The sequence below is a fragment of the Pholis gunnellus genome (genome assembly GCF_910591455.1).
Source record: "Pholis gunnellus genome assembly, chromosome: 3".
Classification (NCBI taxonomy): Eukaryota; Metazoa; Chordata; class Actinopteri; order Perciformes; family Pholidae; genus Pholis; species Pholis gunnellus.
The window spans coordinates 9,092,567-9,112,164 of NC_136529.1; the positions used below are offsets into that span (position 1 = coordinate 9,092,567).

At 41.1% G+C, this 19,598-nt stretch overlaps 2 protein-coding genes across 2 annotated transcripts; one reads left to right on the forward strand and one right to left on the reverse strand.

Annotated features, from left to right (window-relative positions):
- Positions 1 to 797: 797 nt before the first annotated feature.
- On the forward strand, positions 798 to 17,819 carry rtf2 (replication termination factor 2). Its single transcript, XM_079157021.1, has 9 exons — positions 798 to 948; positions 1,342 to 1,436; positions 1,613 to 1,706; positions 2,150 to 2,289; positions 2,517 to 2,595; positions 14,097 to 14,207; positions 14,368 to 14,431; positions 15,774 to 15,845; positions 16,614 to 17,819. Exons 1-9 carry the CDS (start codon positions 880 to 882, stop codon positions 16,808 to 16,810), a joined length of 921 nt encoding a protein of 306 aa, XP_079013147.1. The 5' UTR covers positions 798 to 879; the 3' UTR covers positions 16,811 to 17,819.
- On the reverse strand, positions 6,624 to 12,243 carry gcnt7 (glucosaminyl (N-acetyl) transferase family member 7). The gene is made up of 5 exons (XM_079157085.1): positions 12,119 to 12,243; positions 10,093 to 10,348; positions 9,244 to 9,985; positions 7,753 to 7,848; positions 6,624 to 7,240 (listed from the first exon to the last, which is right to left on the reverse strand). The coding sequence occupies exons 2-5, from the start codon at positions 10,297 to 10,299 to the stop codon at positions 6,999 to 7,001; spliced, it is 1,287 nt and encodes a 428-aa protein (XP_079013211.1). The 5' UTR covers positions 10,300 to 10,348; positions 12,119 to 12,243; the 3' UTR covers positions 6,624 to 6,998.
- Positions 17,820 to 19,598: the final 1,779 nt, after the last annotated feature.

Below are 19,598 nucleotides of genomic sequence, written 5' to 3' on the forward strand. Positions count from 1 at the left end.
TTTTGGCAACCACAGTAGCAGCTGCCTGTGTGTGGTGAGCGTGAAGAGGTTGAAATCTATTTTCCCAGGCAAAATGAAGTCCAATGCTGTGTTTTTATTCAGTTTTCTTCTCCACACAGATGATCAGTCATGCCGCCAGAGATGTCTCCACTGAGGTATTCCCCAAACTAATGGTCGCTCTTGGACAGCGCCATCGATAGTAAACTAATCTGCAGCCTGCAAGGCACAGGAAACAGATCTAATTAGCACTCATTGAACTATCTTCCAAGGAAACTTTCATCTTTAGACCACTCTGACAACAGGCCTGAAAGGCAGACTAATGTCACTTACTAGTACTGGGTTTAATGGCTGACTGAACACGTCTAATAGATGGATGGGCAGTAAACAGGTGAAGTAATCTGGGTGAAATTGTTTTTTCATATTTACATGCATGGCTAGAATAGTGTAGAAAAAACTAAGAAAATCACTAAAGAAAAGGTTCTTATTAGTAATCAGTTACTTAGTAAGTAGGCTATAAATGGCGATATTTCCCCATCCTTCTGTTAATTAATTTGTATTTTTTTCTATTTATTTAACATTTGTACTTGCTTCGCATTCCTTTGGCAGCTCCCATTTGGGCTGCTTGCTGTACAGAAACCAGTAAACTGAAATGTGAGGTGATACTTCCACACAGTGGCTGATGCTACAAAATACATCTGAAGCGTTCATTCAGCCACTAGAGGGCGACATCAAATCGGCCACACATCCCGCGAGCTTTGCAAATCTCTCGCTGTTTGTTTACAACCTGATAACTTCCTGTCTGTCGGTAGCTCTGTACGCATTAAGTTAGCAGAAGCTGTTTGTGTGATTCAATCTCAACTTTACAAATCAGCCTTCAAGATGGGATGTGATGGTGGCACGATTCCTAAAAGACACGAGTTGGTGAAAGGCCCCAAAAAAGTTGAGAAGGTGTGTTACGCTTATTTATTCTTCCTTTTCAAAGTCACAACGGTTAGCATTGTTGTCGTCAGCTGCCAGTAGTTATTTATTAGCTTATGGCTATTTGCATCGATACTAAGAAATGATGAAGTGGTTCATTCACTTATTTTAAATATGTTGTTTATTTATAAGGACATATTAGCCAGCTGTTTATGCTCGCGGCGTTATGCTGCGTTAGCTTACAAGAAGGCTGGCTAACGACTCGACAGCTAGCTAGCTAACGTTAGCTTTTTAAAAACAACGGGTAACGTTACACGTGTCTTTAGGTTTAATTAATGGTCACAGACTGAAGAGGAAGGCAATTGACTACTTTGAACGCTTGTTGTGTATTGCGTGCTCTTACATACCTGTCCATGTCTCCAGGTGGATAAAAATGCCGAGTTAGCTGCCAAATGGAAATACTGTGCCTTGAGCCAGGAGAAACTCAGACGCCCCATTGTTGCCTGTGATCTGGGAAGGTGAGAGTTGGCTGTTTTGTTTGATAGACAAACACAACAACACATATTGTGTTTGTGTCACAAACCAACGAGCCTGACATGACCAGTTAACGTCTTCCTTCCATTTACCCATATTTGAAATACCTGCATATTCCAGCACACTATGTCCTAAAAGTCTGGTCCGTGTTGTGTTTCAGGCTCTATAACAAAGATTCTATCATTGAATATCTGTTGGACAAGACTGCTGAGAGACCCAATGCTGAGGCCGTAGTCCACATCCGTGGGATCAAGGTATGTTGACACTGAAGTTTTCTACTCTCAAAGTCCCAGTTATGCTGTACAGTGTGTGTGTTGGTGTGTGCTGACACTTGTAGGGCGGGGTTATTAAAAGGAGAAAATACACCAAAATGATATTTTTGACTGAGTACTTCTCAGTATTTTGCGGCGATATTGTAGGGTTGACCATAGGTGCTATCACAATATATTTACAAAATGCAATTTTTGATAAATAATCAGTAATGTTGATATAGTGACTAAGTGGGTAAAGACAAATAACAAAACAGCTAGAACAGTCTAGTAAGTAAATCAGGAAAAGACAACACTTATATTATGACATCTAAAATCAAAGACAATATATACTCTTATTACAATATTGATATATTGCCCAGCCCTATGCACTTGCATTGATTTCATATGTAATGTTTTACCCGTTAATCCATCCACTCCCTTTACAGGATATAAAGGAACTGAACTTGACCGATAACCCTGAGTGGAAGGGAGAGAGAAGAAATACCAAAGGAGACGTATATGAAGACATGCACTGCGGCATGTTCATTTGCCCTGTTGTTGGGTTGGAGATGAATGGCAAGCACAGGTAACAAACAACAAGCAAAGGGTCCACAACTTATAATAAAAAGGTATCAAGTATAATCAAAAGATTCTAGTTTTGTGTTGATCACATCGTGCTATAAAAGTCAATATATGTTGGTCATACAGAGCTCCGCTGTTCTCATCACCAGTATTAACTTTCATCCAAACGTTAGACAATACTAGAAGAATGCACCACACATAACTGTATTGACAATTGACTTTAATTTTCAGGTTCTGTTACCTGCAGACCTGTGGCTGTGTCTTTTCTGACCGGGCACTGAAGGAGGTCAAGACAGAAATCTGTCACAAGGTGAGCACTATTCAATCTTTTTTCTCCGGTCTGTCGACTCAAACTTTCTTCAATGAACCAATGGTCTGCAAACTGTTTGTTTTCCCTTCTTTTATAGATTTGTAATCTTTCCTTCCACTAAACCTCTCCATTAGTGACCTCTCAGTGTTTGGCAGTGATTCTGCTCCTGCAGTTCTGTCCCTGCTAATGCTTGGTAAATAAGCAGCATTGTTATCAATGTAGATAAAACAGTCTGGCAATGACGTGGTTCCAGATGCAATATCTGTTGCTTGGATAAATAAGAGAGTGTGTTAATAATCAGAAGGGTAATGGTTTACAGCTCCTGTGGGAGGTTTGGAAATCTGAAAACATTGTACACTAGTTGAATAAATTGTGTCAACTATCCAGAAAATCTGTGTAGCGTGAAAAAACCAACATTATTCAAGGTATTTAGAATACTCAGTTATATATAAGAAAAAGACGGTACAGTGCAAATGACTGTCCCTTTGTAGTGCAATAGGAAGCCGGCAGCCTACTCCAATTTGACCCCGTTGTGATGTGTGATTATCTTTGGCAGATGTTTGGTTACTTAACTAAAAGGGACGGAGTCTCCGTATGAATGTCTTTATTTCTGTCCTTCGATTTTCTCTGCAACCATTCACCCGATCACCTTCACACTTGGTGGGTGTATTGATGAGGACCCAAGGACGTGTGGCGTTGAGTGCGAGCTCTTGAAGCTTTATGGGACATATTTATTATTAGTGCGTTATGGGTGTATTGAGAGGGGACACCTATTAACTCACACCTCTGACCGCTGGATACAGCTCGCTCTCCGTTGTAATTTTATTTTGGCATTTTTTCTGTCATAATTGTTAGCTAAACTATTGTCACAGGCCCAGCTGTCCTTTGGACATCACTTATTTTTCACTCCTTTTCATCCAAGTGTCTTTAGGGTTCGCTGTTCATCTTTTTCAGCCGTTCCCGACAATGACCCAAATGGAGCCAGCGTCAAATCCCAACTCGATCTTTTGAGTCTTTTCTTTTTATTGTCCCGTAGAGCCATCCTCATTTCCACACTCCTCATCTAGCCGCTCATGCCTATTCATTTTTACACACACTTATACTTCCTTATATGGTCAATGCTGCATACGTTTCTGTCTCAGAGACAGAGACGTATGCAGCAGCACTTCCACTTTTTGACTCAACCGTTTAAACCGTCCCAACGTCTTGTTCTTATCAAGACACATAAAACAGTTTACAGGACCGAGAAACCCATTCCTGTAACCACCATCACCGTCCCTCTGCCACCTCCTGCTCCTAACTATAAGCCTGTTAGTTTTGACCTTTCAAATGTCCGAACTCTAAATAATAAGTCGTTTTTAAGCTCAGGATTTTAGCTTTTATGTGCCTTAATAACGTTTTTGAGAAGTTTCAGTCAGGTTTTAGAGCTTTACATAGCACAGAAACCGCCCTCCTCAAAGTATCCAATGATGTCTTTTTAGCAGCCGACAGAGGGGAGAGCTTGATTTTATTTATTTTAGACCTACAGTAAGTGCAGCCTTTGACACAATGACCTTTTTAATCAACTGTCTTAAAGCCTGGGTTGGCATCAAGGACGCTGCACTTAGTTGATTTTAATCTTACTGTCCGATAGAACCCACTCTGTCGCCTTAGGTAATTACTCATCCTCTACATCTCATATTACTGTGGTGTACCGCACGGTCCAATTTTGTTTTCCATAAACATGCTCCCACTTGGTCAAATCATCCAACGTCACAATGTCTCTTTTCAATGCTCCGCAGACGACACACAGATATACGTTCCCTTGAGACCCGATGACCCCAGAAGCCGAGCTGCTGTTTTAGTCTTTATATCATCAACTGTCGGATGGCACAACATTTTCTTTATTAGAGTCCCATTACAGCTGTAGCTGTTAAATCATTTCATATCAATACATACATGCATAAATCGACTATTAGATTATACGTTTTATTTGAATCATATATGCTCTGTGTTCTTTGGCCTGATCTTCTTCATCCGTTCTCTATTCGTTGAACTTCAGGGCAGCTCTTCTGGGATCTCAAACCTACTTGACAAGGCCTACCAAGAATTTGGGGACCTGACCTATTTTAAGTAGCTTTAAAGCTGTGGTCGTAATTTCTCATGCACAGGCCATCATGTGGTAGCAGACAGCCGATCATATCCGGTCCCTGTTGTGTTTTCTGTGGCGGTGAAAGCATCTAGGCACGGATCAGTTGTTTAACTTTGCAATAAATAGGTCCTGAAACCATAAGAACAGCTACAGTGCCTCATGTGGGAAACTGACTCTCTCTGCGGAAATGTTTGCTTTGATAGACTTATTAGGCAAACCGCAATTTCTTGTATTTATAGCCACTGACATTTCGGCGGAATTTGCATGCTTCTTATTTAATCTCACATTTGACTAGCGTAGTGTTGACATGTGAGAATTTAGTTACTAGATAGACCTTTAGCAAAAAATATACAAGAACCTGAAGAAGCAGAAATCCACCGTGAGCATGTTTAGTTCATACAATGAAACATTTGTCGCATTGTCTGGACCAGTGCTGTGAAAAGTGATATTCACAGTGGGTTTTCCCTGCATATAGAGGGTCACTTTTGCATCTATCCTAATAATCTGTAACATGACATGATGCATGCAACTGGACCGGTTCAGAGCCTATATAGGATGGGCATTGAGATCTGGCCTCGGGACCTTGAAGCAGCATGCCCACACTTTTGCAGTCCCCTTTGTTTTTAGTGCTATTAGTGTTCTGAACACACCCTACGGCTGTGTGTTTTACCTTGACTGTGTGTGATAGAGGTTTGAAGTGTACCTCAACTGATCAGAGCCTGCAGCTCTTTGTCGGAGCGAGTCACTTTTATAAAAAAAAATAAATATCCAAATGTTTAATAACCACTGTTACCAAGAACCTTAGCTAACCGTACTCCTGAGACTATGACTTAATGCTTCTGTTTAAGTGCTTTAAAGTGAAGTGACTTTCTAGATAATGCCATTAGTAATACAGGAGCAAGTACTTTTCACTTTCCTGAGCCTCTGCTGGAACTTGTGTTTTGTGCTGCTTAGAAAATGTTTGTTTTCTAACATGCTAAAGGAAGACTGTGAACATTAAACCTGCTCGATATTAGCATGTTAGCACTGTCAATGTTAGCATGTTAGCATGCCGATGTTAACGTTTAGCTCAAAGCACAGCCTCACAGAGTCGCGCTCATGGCTGTGGACTCTTAGGGCCGAAGTTAGGGAGAAGGTGGTTTTCTTATTGTTTTTGAAAGGCCAATAAATATGGTGAGAAGCAGAATGTTTTTTTCAGATAAAAACATGTGAATTTTGGAGAAGATGACATCATTTTTCATTACAGTTATATTTTTAGACTTTCCGCTCTGGAGTTATGGGAAATGTTTGGATCCCATGAGTTTGAAAGAATTCTACGCAGCCACCACTGGAATCTAAAAATAATACAATACTAATGATATTAGTGGTGGTTATAACGTTATACAACCATGTTATAAGTGAAGCTTCCAACTATTTGGTACGGCCCTACTTGTCTTATATTGATGAGTTTCATACTCTGTTTACAGTTTACTATCTGACGCTTTCCATTGACGCGTGGTGCTGGATTAATGTTGGCATATTGTGAAGGGAGGGAGGAGACGGGTATGGTCAGTAAACCTTCTGCCTCTGCCCTCTCCTCTGTATGATTTTATTGTCTTATACATATACACGAAATTTGACCTCTGCATTTAACTCATCCCTAGTTTAATGGAAGCAGTGGGCTACTGAGAAGCGCCCGGGGAGCAGTTAGGGGTTCAGAGTCTTGCTCAGGGACACTTTGACACGTCCCAGCCAAGGATCGATCTTGCGGTCACCAGACAACCCTCTTAACCCAGTGTGCCACACTGGGCATCATCAGCGTGGCATCATGATGTACAATAGAGCCGGGAGTCTTGTTTTAAAAAGGAAAGAAGGGAGATTTTTTACATCGTCTTTATTTGTTAGTGTACACCTCCGACACTTTATTTAAATAAAAAAACAGCTTTTTTTTAAACTGGAACACACACATTAACTTTAAATATTTAATTTAATTAAACAATATGAAATTCATATTCAGTTGTGTGTAGTGCAGTTGTCTCAAATAGTATCTGTTACATGCTTGTATATTTTAAACTGAACTCATTGTACTTTTGCTGTACTGTGAAGTTATTTTAGTCACACTGTCTTCTGATTATCAGGACAGCCATTAGAGTTTCATACATGGACAAATATGCGTGAACGGTATTCTTGTCACAGAGGAAGGGGATCGCTCGTCCTCCTGACGTTCTCGGTTCACTGTTTTTTTCTTTTTTTTTTCTGCCCACATTTTTGACATTCACAGCCAACAGCGATTTCATGCTCCAGCGGTGCTGTTGAAGTAGCTGCGGCTTGAGTTGCTCTGTGTGGCCAGAAGCCACGATGGCTCTATGGAAACAGTGGCCTGGTTCAACACCTTGGTCCTGTGCCACTGCTCCAGGCAGTCCAGGGCCTCAGGAAAGGTGTCCCGCTCAAACTTATTAGCAAACATGCTGTTCCTGTTGATGATCCACGGCAGGTCGTCCACGCCATAGATACAGATGTCTCGTACGTAATGCCCTGGAACACGACAACAACAATTCTGGTCTTTACTTGTATATTAGATAGAAGGTCTGAGTTTGTTTTACCGCACATTGTTACATAACATTTTTTTCTTTTACCCTTAACCTGTAAAAGGTTATTTAAAACAGACAACCTACTGAAGAGCACGTCATATCAGATAAACCCTCATATCTGTTCTTTTATCATCTTTTCTTCTGTAAATCTTATGTTGCCTTTGCAAGTAATTGGTCCTGTAATCCTGTCTGGAGCCAAAGAGCCGAACATAAAACAAAGAGTAAGGAGCAGACGATGTTTATGTCATAAGAGAGAGAGTATGAGGTAGGTTAATATGAAGGAAATGTAGTAATTAGTACACGTTTATATGTGTATTACAGATTCACATAGTATCAATAATTCACTATACACACAAGACGAGTAGAATTTAAGCTAGACCATAGATGAGTCCTGTGGTACAGGGATTAATCAACCAAGTAGTACCTCATTATGACACATGCACCTCTGTACTGTACCTTTGCAGCCACTGTGTGTCGTTCCCTCTTGATCCCTCCACTTGATGGACCGGATGTCTCCTTCCCAACCTCCATCTAGATGGCTGCCTGGAGCTTCTTCAAACACACAACCAGACAGGACTAATTCTAGTTATTTGACTTGATTGAACTTTTAGTTTACTTTAATTTGGGAGATCCCCCCCCCCCCCCCCCCGCTCTGTGGGGAAGCGACTGCGTGCTCTTTATCGGAGGTGGGGAAGTGAATTTGCCTTCCAGTAGATTCTCATCCTTCATAAGCCTTTTCATTTTGTAAAACTTAAACGAGCTGTTTGAAAACACTTTCTCGAGCATAAATGTCCTCTTTGTGAAGCTCGTGCGTGTGCGCTTTTCAGTGCGGCTTCCTCTTCACCTCATTCACATGTCTAGTTAACTTTCCTACCTCAGTGCACAATAGCAGTGCACAATCGCTTCCCTAAGCTCATCTATGGGAAGCATCCACACAGGCCTAGTATTTACTCATCACTTATAAATACAGCCCTGTGAAGATCAAAAAAGCACGTCCTATCTTTGCCTCATTTTCACAATAATTCTGAATCCTGAACAGAGAAATTACAAAGATTTTTAAGGTATTGCTAATGTCTTGATGAAATGATCAATATCAATATTGATATCAGTTAAAGTCTGTGAGGGTTCAGTGCAAAAGCCGTAGTTTTAATAGATATTACGACGAGGCTTTTTCCTTAGATAAAGTCTGCTACCTCAGGACAGATATGTTGCCAAAAGATTACAGTTTATTCCACATCATTTCTTAAAAAGGGGAAATAAGCCCATTGCATTTCAACCGCCACTTTAGCAGTACCTGGTGACTCATTTCCTTTCTTTGTTCAGTCAGTGTCTTGGAAAAGACCAATTGCAGTATTTCTTGAGAATTTATTATGCTTGTCTTTTGAATGTAGGCGGAAAAACAATGTAGTTTCAAATTCGATTTGCCTCGAGCATTTACTCAAGTGTGGAAAAAAACGGCAAGGCTACCAAGGGTGCTTATACGTAGGATATCAGAGGGGAACTCCTGATAAATGTTTCTTGATCATAAGCTCATAAGCTGTACTTTTCCTTTGTGCCGTATGTGTGGGATGAAAATAAAGGATCTGCTGTACTTCAAGAACACAGTAGTGCCATCTGTGCAAGTTAGTAACGTGTAAAAACAGTTTCATTTTACTCGAAAAAGGGAATTAACTCAGGCGTTGTCCCGTACCATCATATTGCATTACATCACACCGCTGATGCACATGTGAAATGTTGCCATAAAAGCCCAGTCAATGTAAAACATTGATAGCATTTAGGAACCAAATGTGCTGTTTGACCTTGTTGCATTGATTGTTTCTGTACCGCACAACTCATTGTGTTTAAACATGATAATCACACAAGTTAATAATTAATAGTTCTTTTCTAGGATTTGCGCTGCGGAACCTCGCCCCCCCCCCCCCGTGCACCCGTTTGAAGCGGTTTTACCTTTGATGTGACTGAGGGTCACCCAGTAGTGCTCGTCTGGACTGAACGTGTCTTTGGACCACTCCAGGAGGTCCCGGGCTATTGGGCTTTTCAGAACAAAGTCTACGAAATCCCTCGTGAGAGCATAGTACGCCGTTCCAAAATAAACTTGCAGATTGTGTGGAGGCGGACCCTTCTTCAGTCCCAGCCCCGTCAGAGGCACGTTTGAGCCCATTATCTCCCTGTGCCGGAGCTGTGTCCTGTGCCTCATGGACACCGGCTGCTTGACCCCGGGCGTCATGTTTCTGTCCCGCCACTCTTTGCTCTGCATGTACCGCACGAGCTCCAGGTTGCTCTTGACGGGGAAATCCTGTCCACACAGATTCATCACCTTCCTCCAGCCTATCTTGGACTGCGCTAGATCCCTCATGCAGTGAAAATCTGCTTGCAGGCGGGAAAAGCCAGCGTACGTCACTGTCTCGCTGTAGCTGGATAGGAAGGTATTTTTAAAGCAGCCGACTAGCTTCAGTACAGCCGCCTTGTACTCCGGCGAAGCCTTGTTGTCCACGTGGATGCAGTAGACATTTTGTGGATTGTAAATGGCGCGAAACAGGCGCACAAACAGCTCCAGCTCCTTGTGAACGGTCACAATGAAAGCTAAAGGGTAGTCCTCCTCCTCCCGACTCAGAGGTCTCGTGATGAAGTGTAGGTCTCTGATCAATTTGGAACACTGTATGCGACTACTCAGAATATAGCTTTCCACCTATAGACAAAAAGAAAAATGTATTAACACTACACCGGTCGTCAAAACACAGTTACCCATGTAACATGTGTGATTCTCACTTCAGTTTAACTTGTATATCGACTGACCTGGCAGTCACGGCGGTACCACTCCACGCCTTCCTCCATGCCGGGCAGTAACGCTTTACATTCAGTGGAGAAGGGCCTGCAGCTTGAAGGCTCCAGCAGCTTGGGCTCTGTGGGCATCCTGGCCCTCATGTAAATAACTGAACAGATAATGATGCTCATCCCCAGGCACACCAGGAAGCTGCATTTTGTCCCCTCAAGCTGGTACATAATAGTTCTGCTTCACCGTATCCAAACAGCACCACCGCAGATAAAACTCCTGCAACAAAGACATCTGCGTTGGTAATTCGCAGTTTTAGGGTCTTGAACTCCTGAGGGATATGAAATGGGGTTAAATATGTAGGTCAGCGCTAATTGATGGAGCAAGTTTTTAGATCAAGAAATGTAGTTTAGTGTACAGAATTTGGTCTTTTAGTGACTGTTATTTGAGATGTGACTCATAACTGGCAAAACATTACAGTAATATATTCCATCAAATTCTCGGCTTTCTTTGCACTTTCTGTCTTCTCTTTCCTTTCGTCTTTACATAAAAAAAACATTATTATCCTTATGACTATGATCACAATTATCATTTAGTATTATCATATAACTTCTCTCTCATTGGCTTCAAATTTGAAAAAGCATAATCTAAATGTGCCAAATAATAAATTAAAAAAATGTACTAAAATATAGAGTGCTAAAATACTAAAATAAACCTTTTTAAATGCAGTCATGGCCGTTTTTGATATGAATATGTTTATGCCTGTTAGGAACATGCATCGACACTAGTGCTGAAACGATTTGGTAGTTGAATAATCAACTAGTTGATCAATAGAAAATCAGTCAATTATCACGTAGAAACAACAGACAATTTCTGGCTATAGTTTGCTTTCTTTTGTTTCATATTATAATTAAAACGCATTAATTGAGAAGGGCTGTTTTGTTATTTCATAGGTTTAACCAATTGATTTATATTAGTTTTCAATCACTGAAAAAGAATTGACAAATGAATGTCCTCAATGATGAAAGTGATTACAGCTGTTATTGAAACATGATATAGAGACTGAGTGAAGGGGCTTTGGCGGATCATTTGAAATCTGTACAAACAGGAATACCTCAGGAACGTCATGTGCAAGGTACAACCGATAGCGACAAGTAAACAAACAACATTTATGTGAGATATGAGGAAAGCTTTCAGTCTGACGGGACCTAAGTTGAGAGACGAGTGGTAATACGTGTGATACCCTGCAGTCGCATGCACAACATGCACAAGGACCCTCTGAACCGTCCTAGCTGACGAGTAGTATTTGATATGGAGGCACAAAGAGCCTGCCACTTATAGAATAAGTAATTAGTATTATTATATGTCACCGTCTATTTTTGACTAAGATGTTAATGCAAGGCATTCTCAGAGACAGTTACCATCCAGAACAGTTTCTAAAACAAACAAGATTGAGTAACGGCGGCTGTCCAAGGCTGTCATTGGTATGACAAACCTTCTCAATACTTCACATAAGTCTGTCTTTCATTCTACATGTTAGCCACAAGTTGCTCTTTGGAGAGACTGTCTCTGAGGACTATTCCTAATCCCATGTCAGTGAAGAGTCCTCACTCGAGTCCTGCTGTTCTTTGAAAACAACACCAAAGATACAGATTTCCATAGGGGGGGGGGGGGGTCATGGAAATATGCACGTTTCTAATCTTCTGTCGAGATGCCACCAACACCCGCCCCCATTCACACCTCTTCCTTCACTGAGACCAACCCGGCATGTAATGAGATAAAACATGTAGCTTGATTGCTCTCAATGTTTGTACCCGGGGGTGTTTCTTTTTTTTTTTGCTCCATCAAAAATCTTAAGATCTGTTGTTTTTTGCGATAATAATCATTTAACATTTGTTTTTAGATCACATCTCTACTTTATGTTTATGTTTGCTGTCTAAATCAAACATCTGAATATATATATATATATCAATGCAACACATACAAACACACACACACACATGCAGGCAGATGCACAATGCCAAAGACGGGGCAAGGTGAGCCATTTACCTTCGAGGCAGTTCAGTCTGTAGTCCGAATGGTGACGCAAAAAACGTTACACATCAGCGCCTCGTCGGATCATCGTTACCTGGAGAGCTTCTCAGAGCTTGCTACTACAAACCGCCCAGAGTCCCGTGGAGATCAGAAGCCATTTGCACCATTGTCAGCAGCAGGAGCAGTAGTAGTGGTGGTAGTAGTAGTATTTCTGTCCTATGTTTGGCCTAAACTTAGTTGACACAGGATTGTTTTGTACGGAGAGTGTGAGATTGTGCTCTCTGAGCTTGGGACCCTGATAGAGTGAGACAGAGTTTTTTTTTTTTCCTCTTGTTGTATTCATTGCTGATTAAGTCGCTCCCCCCACATCCCCACGAGACGAGGTCTGTCCCTGCCTGGTTACCAGCAGCAGCACACGGCTGACGCGCCGCACACCTCTCTCTCGCTCTCTCGCTCTCTCGCTCTCTCTCTCTCTCTCTCTCTAAGGTTTTTCCACTCCTCCACCCCCCCCTTACAGTTTCCTGCTCACTGGTGTGTTGCATCTTTCTTTTTTGGTCCTCTGGCTTTGCATAATCTTTCTCTCTCTCTCAAATGGACTTTCATCCCGGTTCCTCTGCCCAGTTAGAGGTACACACACACATTGAATCATCCACAGCGTCTCTCTGTCTTGTTCGTCGCCTGTCAAGTAGCCGGTTCAGTGCTGAAGCGAGGTCCTGATTGACATTTTGTTCACTGACTTCATGTTCTGGTTCTCCGCTGGCCGGTGGCCGTCGTGGCGGCGGCAGCAGCAGCAGCAGCAGCAGAGTGATTGACTTCAGAGCAGCACTCACAGGGTTTGTTTGCTGCCTGGTCAGCTTCTGAGATTATCCCTCTTGTGTTGAACAGAGCACATGGCCAGAGACCCCCCCCCCCCCCCCCCCCCCCCCCCCCGAGCCTGCATTACGGCAACACAATAGATCCCCTGGTGGTTACACAGGGGTTTAATATTTGTGTTTGGACATGGGTGTGTTTTTCCTTTCTTTGAAGCAGCCATGGCTGCTTATCTTTGTATCTTTGAGTAACACACTAAATGAGGAATTAGAGATTTTTGCAATCTACTCTTGGGTCAGCCTGTCCAGGCTGTTACGATGCCATTTTAGTCTACATATTATGCCACAGACAGGTGGTCTAAAACATCTATTGTGATTTTGCACCAAGCTGGATAAACAAAACATTGTTTTGCAAGTCAAAGTAGGACTACATCTCCTTATCTGGAGTTTGTGGACTTTTCACCGAGTCATTACTTGTTTTTACAGAGGTTTGCACATTTGAATGTCGTGATTTATCCGGGTGCTGCGCTTTTAGAAATCACGCTAACCTCAGAGAAATGCATGTTTAAACTAGCCTAACACCTAAACGTATATTAGTTAAGTGTCACGGTGAAAAACACTTTAAAAGTTTAAAATAAATAAAAGGATAAAATAATAATAAAGTATGTGTTGGCTATAATGACCAAAATAAATACTTTAATGTATTCAGGTTCATATCTTTTCACCGCACGCTTTTCATCACTTTTTCACACAAATTACCAAACATTGTTATTTGTATTTTAATCTAACCATCTGGCAGTACCTGTTTAACCCTCTAGATGGCGCCCTGGCCACTGGGTTAGAATAGCTGCTGTAAATATGTTGCGTAGAATAATTTCCTTCGGGACTACTCGAACAACTTTATTACAAAGTCTCTCAAAAATACAAAAGCCAGCTTTGGGCTGGACGTTTGAGGTATGAATTTGTTCTCATGTGTTTTAACTTGATTATTTGACACTAAAATATAGCAACAGCTCTGAGCATGGAAGGGCGATACACCACCATGGTATTGTCTCAGTGTACATCATGATACAACAAATTCATTCATAAACATTCTGTGTGTAAAACGGTCAAATGGATGTTCATTACAATCAGCCGACTGTCGGTCCGTATCGCTTAACTGAGCTTTCATGTTTTTGTTTTAGTGTGGCGAAGCGCTTAAAATTGAGGACCTTGTTGTGCTCAACGGCACTAAGGAGGAGGTGGAGAAGCTGAGAAAGAGGATGGAAGAGGGCCGGGCCAAAGCCAAAACTAAGGTGAGTTTGTTTTTTTTTAAACAGAATTGCAGAGAGAGAGAGAGAGAGAGGAGAGAGAGAGAGAGACCTATTTGGTTGGGTTGGATAGTATCCTGATTGTCTTCATGCATAAAAACTGTTTTGATAGTTGTGCAATCAATACGTTTCTCTTCACTTTTAGAAATCGAAGAAGAGCAAAGCAAGCAGAGCAGCTGAAACAGTGGCCGCACCGTTGGAATCAAAAGGTTTGTTAAAGCCTGTTTGAGGCGTCATCCATCTTCTTCAAACAAATCTGTTTTTACATAAACAAAACCAAGCAGCTAAAAGAAAAACTTGACTTCCTAATTTGAATAATGTTTTGAATTTGCTGTTTTGAGTTAGCCGGGTTATTCAAACATGAAACTCTCAGGAAATCTCATTACATGGCTATGTATTACACATTTTGATGGAGAAATAGGATACTGTGTTAGAATAACGCTGTAGAGAGTGACATCATCCTCTGAACCACTTAAGTCTGCAGATATGGCAGCTAACTTTAGACTTTGCTGTGAGACGTGGATGACGTATATAACTTTCCCTGAGCCAGTAGACGAGAGTCTAATAGTCACAATCATTACATATTTCATGCTATGTTGTTAGTAGATGTTTGCTTTGTTTCACTGGTGTCACCAACAGAGAGCAGACTTTCTGTTTGTCTTCTTTGGTGTCACAAAGAGTTCTCAAAGAAACATCTGTTCATAAGCACTATCAGTAGGCCGTTATTGGTCTGCAAATCGTTGCATGTTATGAATAATGATTAACAGGTAGAGACAGGACAAAAAGGAGGCATCTTCAACAGTAATGATTCGGGGTTTATTACTGTCTGAGCGCTTTTTTGACAATGTTCTTAATGAAATGACCGGGTACAATTCTAAAAGATCGTTTCCTGACCTTTTCACCGGTCTCCATTTGATTGTTTGGTCCGCACACGGGTTTGATTGACAGCTTTCACACCAGCCCCAAACGAACCGTACTGACCGGGCAAGTGGATAAATCATTTTGAATTAGTCATAGAGTTTAGTCTCTTTAGAACTTATTTTCATTCCCAGAGTCTCGTGAAAATCAAAGAAATGCAAACCCTATAAATGGTGATTTTTGGAACAGGTACAGTGGTTTTACAGTTTGGCTCTGTGTTTATTGGATCAGAGTTTTCTGTTTCCTCGGGGAGCGTTGGTTTGGTTTCCTGTTTAGTTCTCCAGAACAGCACAGGGTTCCTGCCTCACAAGTGAACAGGAAGTTGGCTGAAAAACACTTGCGGTTTATATGTTTTTCTCAAATCAAAAGGTTTTGTTGGAACAATTTCAAAAAAAGTGCAGCTTTTCTCTTCCTGCTTGTGTGTTCACCACAAGCAAAGTGTATCGTGAATTCAACTTGAATGAGAAAGCTTTTATGCAACCTTTTGTAATTCATTATCAAGTTTTTATATCATTCATATAATTCATATATAGGGAAACACATTTTCTGAAATCATAGCTAGTTTAATACTTAAACCACTGAATGAAGTTCCCTGTCTTCATCAAACTGCCCGACTCTTGTTTCTTCCCACAGAAGACACACAAGCTCCACAAGTGGATCTAACGGAGGACTCGCAAGAAAATGGTGGCGAAGACAGCCAGTCAGGTAGCTAAGCACACGTTTCTTTGATGAATACAGACAGACAACGCTTTAATGTAGACTTCAAAGTGCACAGTTCGAAATCAAGATCATATCTTTTGATTGTGGGATTTCCTCCATCGGCCTTTCAACATGACGACGACGCCGCCAGCGGCTAGCAGCTAACGGTGCAAACAACGGCAACGGTGCTGACAGCGCTAAGAGTGTTCACCTGGGGGAGGATGGGCGCTCCGCGACTATGCCATACGAGCAGAGTGGCGTCGATTAGCTAACCAGTTGGGCACACACACACACACACAGGGACTGACATGTACTGACAGGAACACGCCCCGTCCGACTACGGCTATGCAAACTAAGCTTCAGAGAAGCGTTGATTACAACGTACACAGAGAGACTTCATGCTCTGCTCAGGATGGCATTACTCCATTATGTATTGACGGGGTCAAAGAGATGCTTGCTGCTATTTTAATGCTCTAAATTTGAAAATGGTGTTAGTGCTGAGCTTACATTGTCTGCCAGAATTACTGTAAGGAATCTCCCCCACATTCAAAGTTCATCTGTTCAGTGAGTTAATACTCCAGTGATATAATTTGTTTATTATAGAACAAAATGAACATATCAGTATCAGAACAGAAAAAAAGCAGGTTTAAATATTAGCAACAATCATATTCCCCTCCTTTTAATGAATTGTGTCGTTCTTTGCCTCGTTTGTCTTTGTCCTTATCTTCGTCCTGCTGTTTTGTTCACCCTGTCATTTGCCTTTTTACCACCTAGCTGTGGCCGGACCCTCCGGATCCTCCGCCTCCTCTAAAGACGGCAAGTCCTCGACGTCTTCCACCACCAAAAGGTCCGTTCAGGAGATGACAGAGAAGTCAGAGGTCTTCAAATCCCTGTTCACCACCCACAGCTCTGCCAAGCGCACTAAAGATCAGACATCCAACTGGGTCACCCACACCCCGTATCACTTCTAGTAACTATCACAAAGATCACCATTTTTAGATTGCTCCAGAAATCGTGACCCATTAAGGAGCCATTACTGATAAACCTAGTTCTACATTCCCAGCCCCGACACACACGTTACCCTCATGACCTCTGCTAATGTCACCGATGTGCGTACTCATTCCCAATGTGTCTCTTCAGTCCCCAGTAGTTCAGTGTTTACGTGTTGTCAACATTTAGTTAATGGCTCCCCAAGCTGTTCAGCCTCTTTGTTTTGTAACCTTCCTCCCCCATGTATTCCACAGCATCTCCGTGTTCCCAGTCACAAGGTGCTCTGAGAATTAGATGCTCGGGCGACTTTATTACCTCTGTCACTCTGCTGTCTCCTAGTGGACAGAGTGCAGAGTTTTTTTAAGGGATTTCTTCATCAGGGAAAAAGTGGCATCAGATCATAGGCTTGATTTCACTATTCAGTTAAGGCAAGAAAGAGAAGTCAAATCTCTACATCTTTAAAGCAGGTCAGACTTTTATTCTTTACTTGAGTCATTTCCTTATGAGCCTGGCCACACACATGTAATGCATAGCACAGGACATTCAAGTAATATGTATTCATCACACTGGGGTTTTTTGTTTTCTTGAAACGTTGGTTAAATTAAGACCGTTTCAAGCATCTTGCTTGTTTATTGACGCTTCTGATACTGAAACAAGACAAACGTACGCAGCTGTTGTGTAATAGTGATCTTCTTTGTTCTTGAGTGTCACACGCTTCAATATTTGATTTGTTTTTCCATTCAAGGTGCTTCTAACTCTGTTTTTCGTAAGGAAGATGTTTGACATGAAAAATATCTAAATATGTTATGTTAGCTTCCAGTTTAATAGAAAAATATAGTGAATGATCACATTTTCTACACACTCTTCTTCAGACATCTGTTTTTTTTTTTAAAGGAGATTCAGAATGTTTTCAATTGGACAGTTGTTTCTTTTTTTCCTTTATTTGCATGTAACAAGCAAATGCCAAAAATAAATTTATATTCAGTCCTGTTTGAGTTTTGTGTGCTCGCTGTGTATTTTTTTCAGCCTGTATTATAAGTAAGACGCACAAGTTTGCCCAGAATATAAAGCTTGGTTACACAATATTCTACGTGCAACGAAGAGCATTAATTATCTTTAATGACAGATGCAACAAATCCTTTCTGTGCCCATCAAGGCAAAATTCACACCCGAAAACAAGTTATAAGAAACTCTTTAAGTACTGCTGCTTACATGTGTTTACATGTAAGGGGTGTGAAAACGGCAACTGTTGTGAAGTTCAGTGTTCACGTTGTTGATCAGGACACCCAGTTGGCAGCATCTCCCTCCAAATGAACGTTACTAAAACAGACATCTGTTGCTTGGTTGCAGTCACACATACTGTTTGGTCTTGCCCAGTTGTCCTCTAATGAGATCAAAACAACAGCTTCTGAACAGATAAACCAGTGGTGCAGGAAGTAGCCTATTCCGATTAATAATGTTAGTGGAAAATGCCTTTTTCTTCGTGTTACTTCAGGCAGAATGATGCATGTGTAGAAGGCTGCTTTCACATTGATGAAGAGGGGAAGTTTCTCTTTTCTCTGTTTAGAAGATGCATCTGTATGTGAGCAGGAATTTGTGACATAACCAGTTTAGAATCCAGTCATAGTCCAGACATCTGTAAAATATTTAACACGTAGCAAGTTCTGCTGAACTAAACGATTGGTTGATGTTTCGCTCCGTGGTAATGTGATGATGCGGCCACAAGGCGGCAGCAGAGTGTTTATCGCAACCTGTGATTTTACAGACATGAACTGCGGTCGCAGGGTAAAACAAGAAAAAAAGAACATACAAAGGCGTGTCTGCCTGCTTCTCATTAAATGTAAGTTACACCATAAATATTCCAATCACTCTGGCTACAAATTTAAATAAACACTGCGTCCGCTTGTCTTCATCCAGCAGCAGCAGTGGATGCCATGTTTTTATAGTTTTGTTGTTGATTTATATTTTTCTGCGCACATTAGATCATTGAATAGGTTGTTTACTGAAAAATGATGCATGAATAATAAGAACCACGTATGCTCATGTAAGTTTTTTTTCTTTTTTTTAAATTGACCTATTGTCAGTTACCAAAGAAAGTTGTTGTCTTTGCGCGAGAGCAGAGACAGCTGCATTTTCTAACAGCCCTGTTTGTTTTATATATTTCAGTAGCATTTTATTCAAAGCACACACTCGGCTTTTTGTGGCCCCAAAATTTTGGGAGCACCAAGATATATGTTCTGATGTGAATGGATGTTTCTGACGATGATCCATTTACCAAACCCTGCAGGAGAGAATGTGATCGGCAGGTAAAAAAAAAGTTGGACGCATAGATTTGTTCTGAATGTTTGCACTTGCTGGGATGAATGCAGATTTGTAATGAATTCCAGTAACATTTATTTAACATTCATGGTACATTTAAATTCATTAAGATATACGTATAAATATTTTGAATTCAAATTAAGTTGGAAATCATTGGCCCATCGTTATTTGCAGTTGAATTTTCCGATTGAGTTTTGCTCAAGATACTAAAAATCGTGCAGCTGGCCTTTTGCAATTAATACATCCATAGATATTGGAAATTAAATTAAAATGTGTTTTGTTAAGATAATCTGAATATAGGCCTAGTGCACGCATGGTCTCTTTCATTATATTTCCTAATTACTTGAAACTGTATTGTTTGATGAGACTTTATTTTATGGCAGGTGTCCGGGCTGCAGATCAGAAAGGTAAGATTATTTTCTCAGAACAAGATATGTAAGCTACATTCTT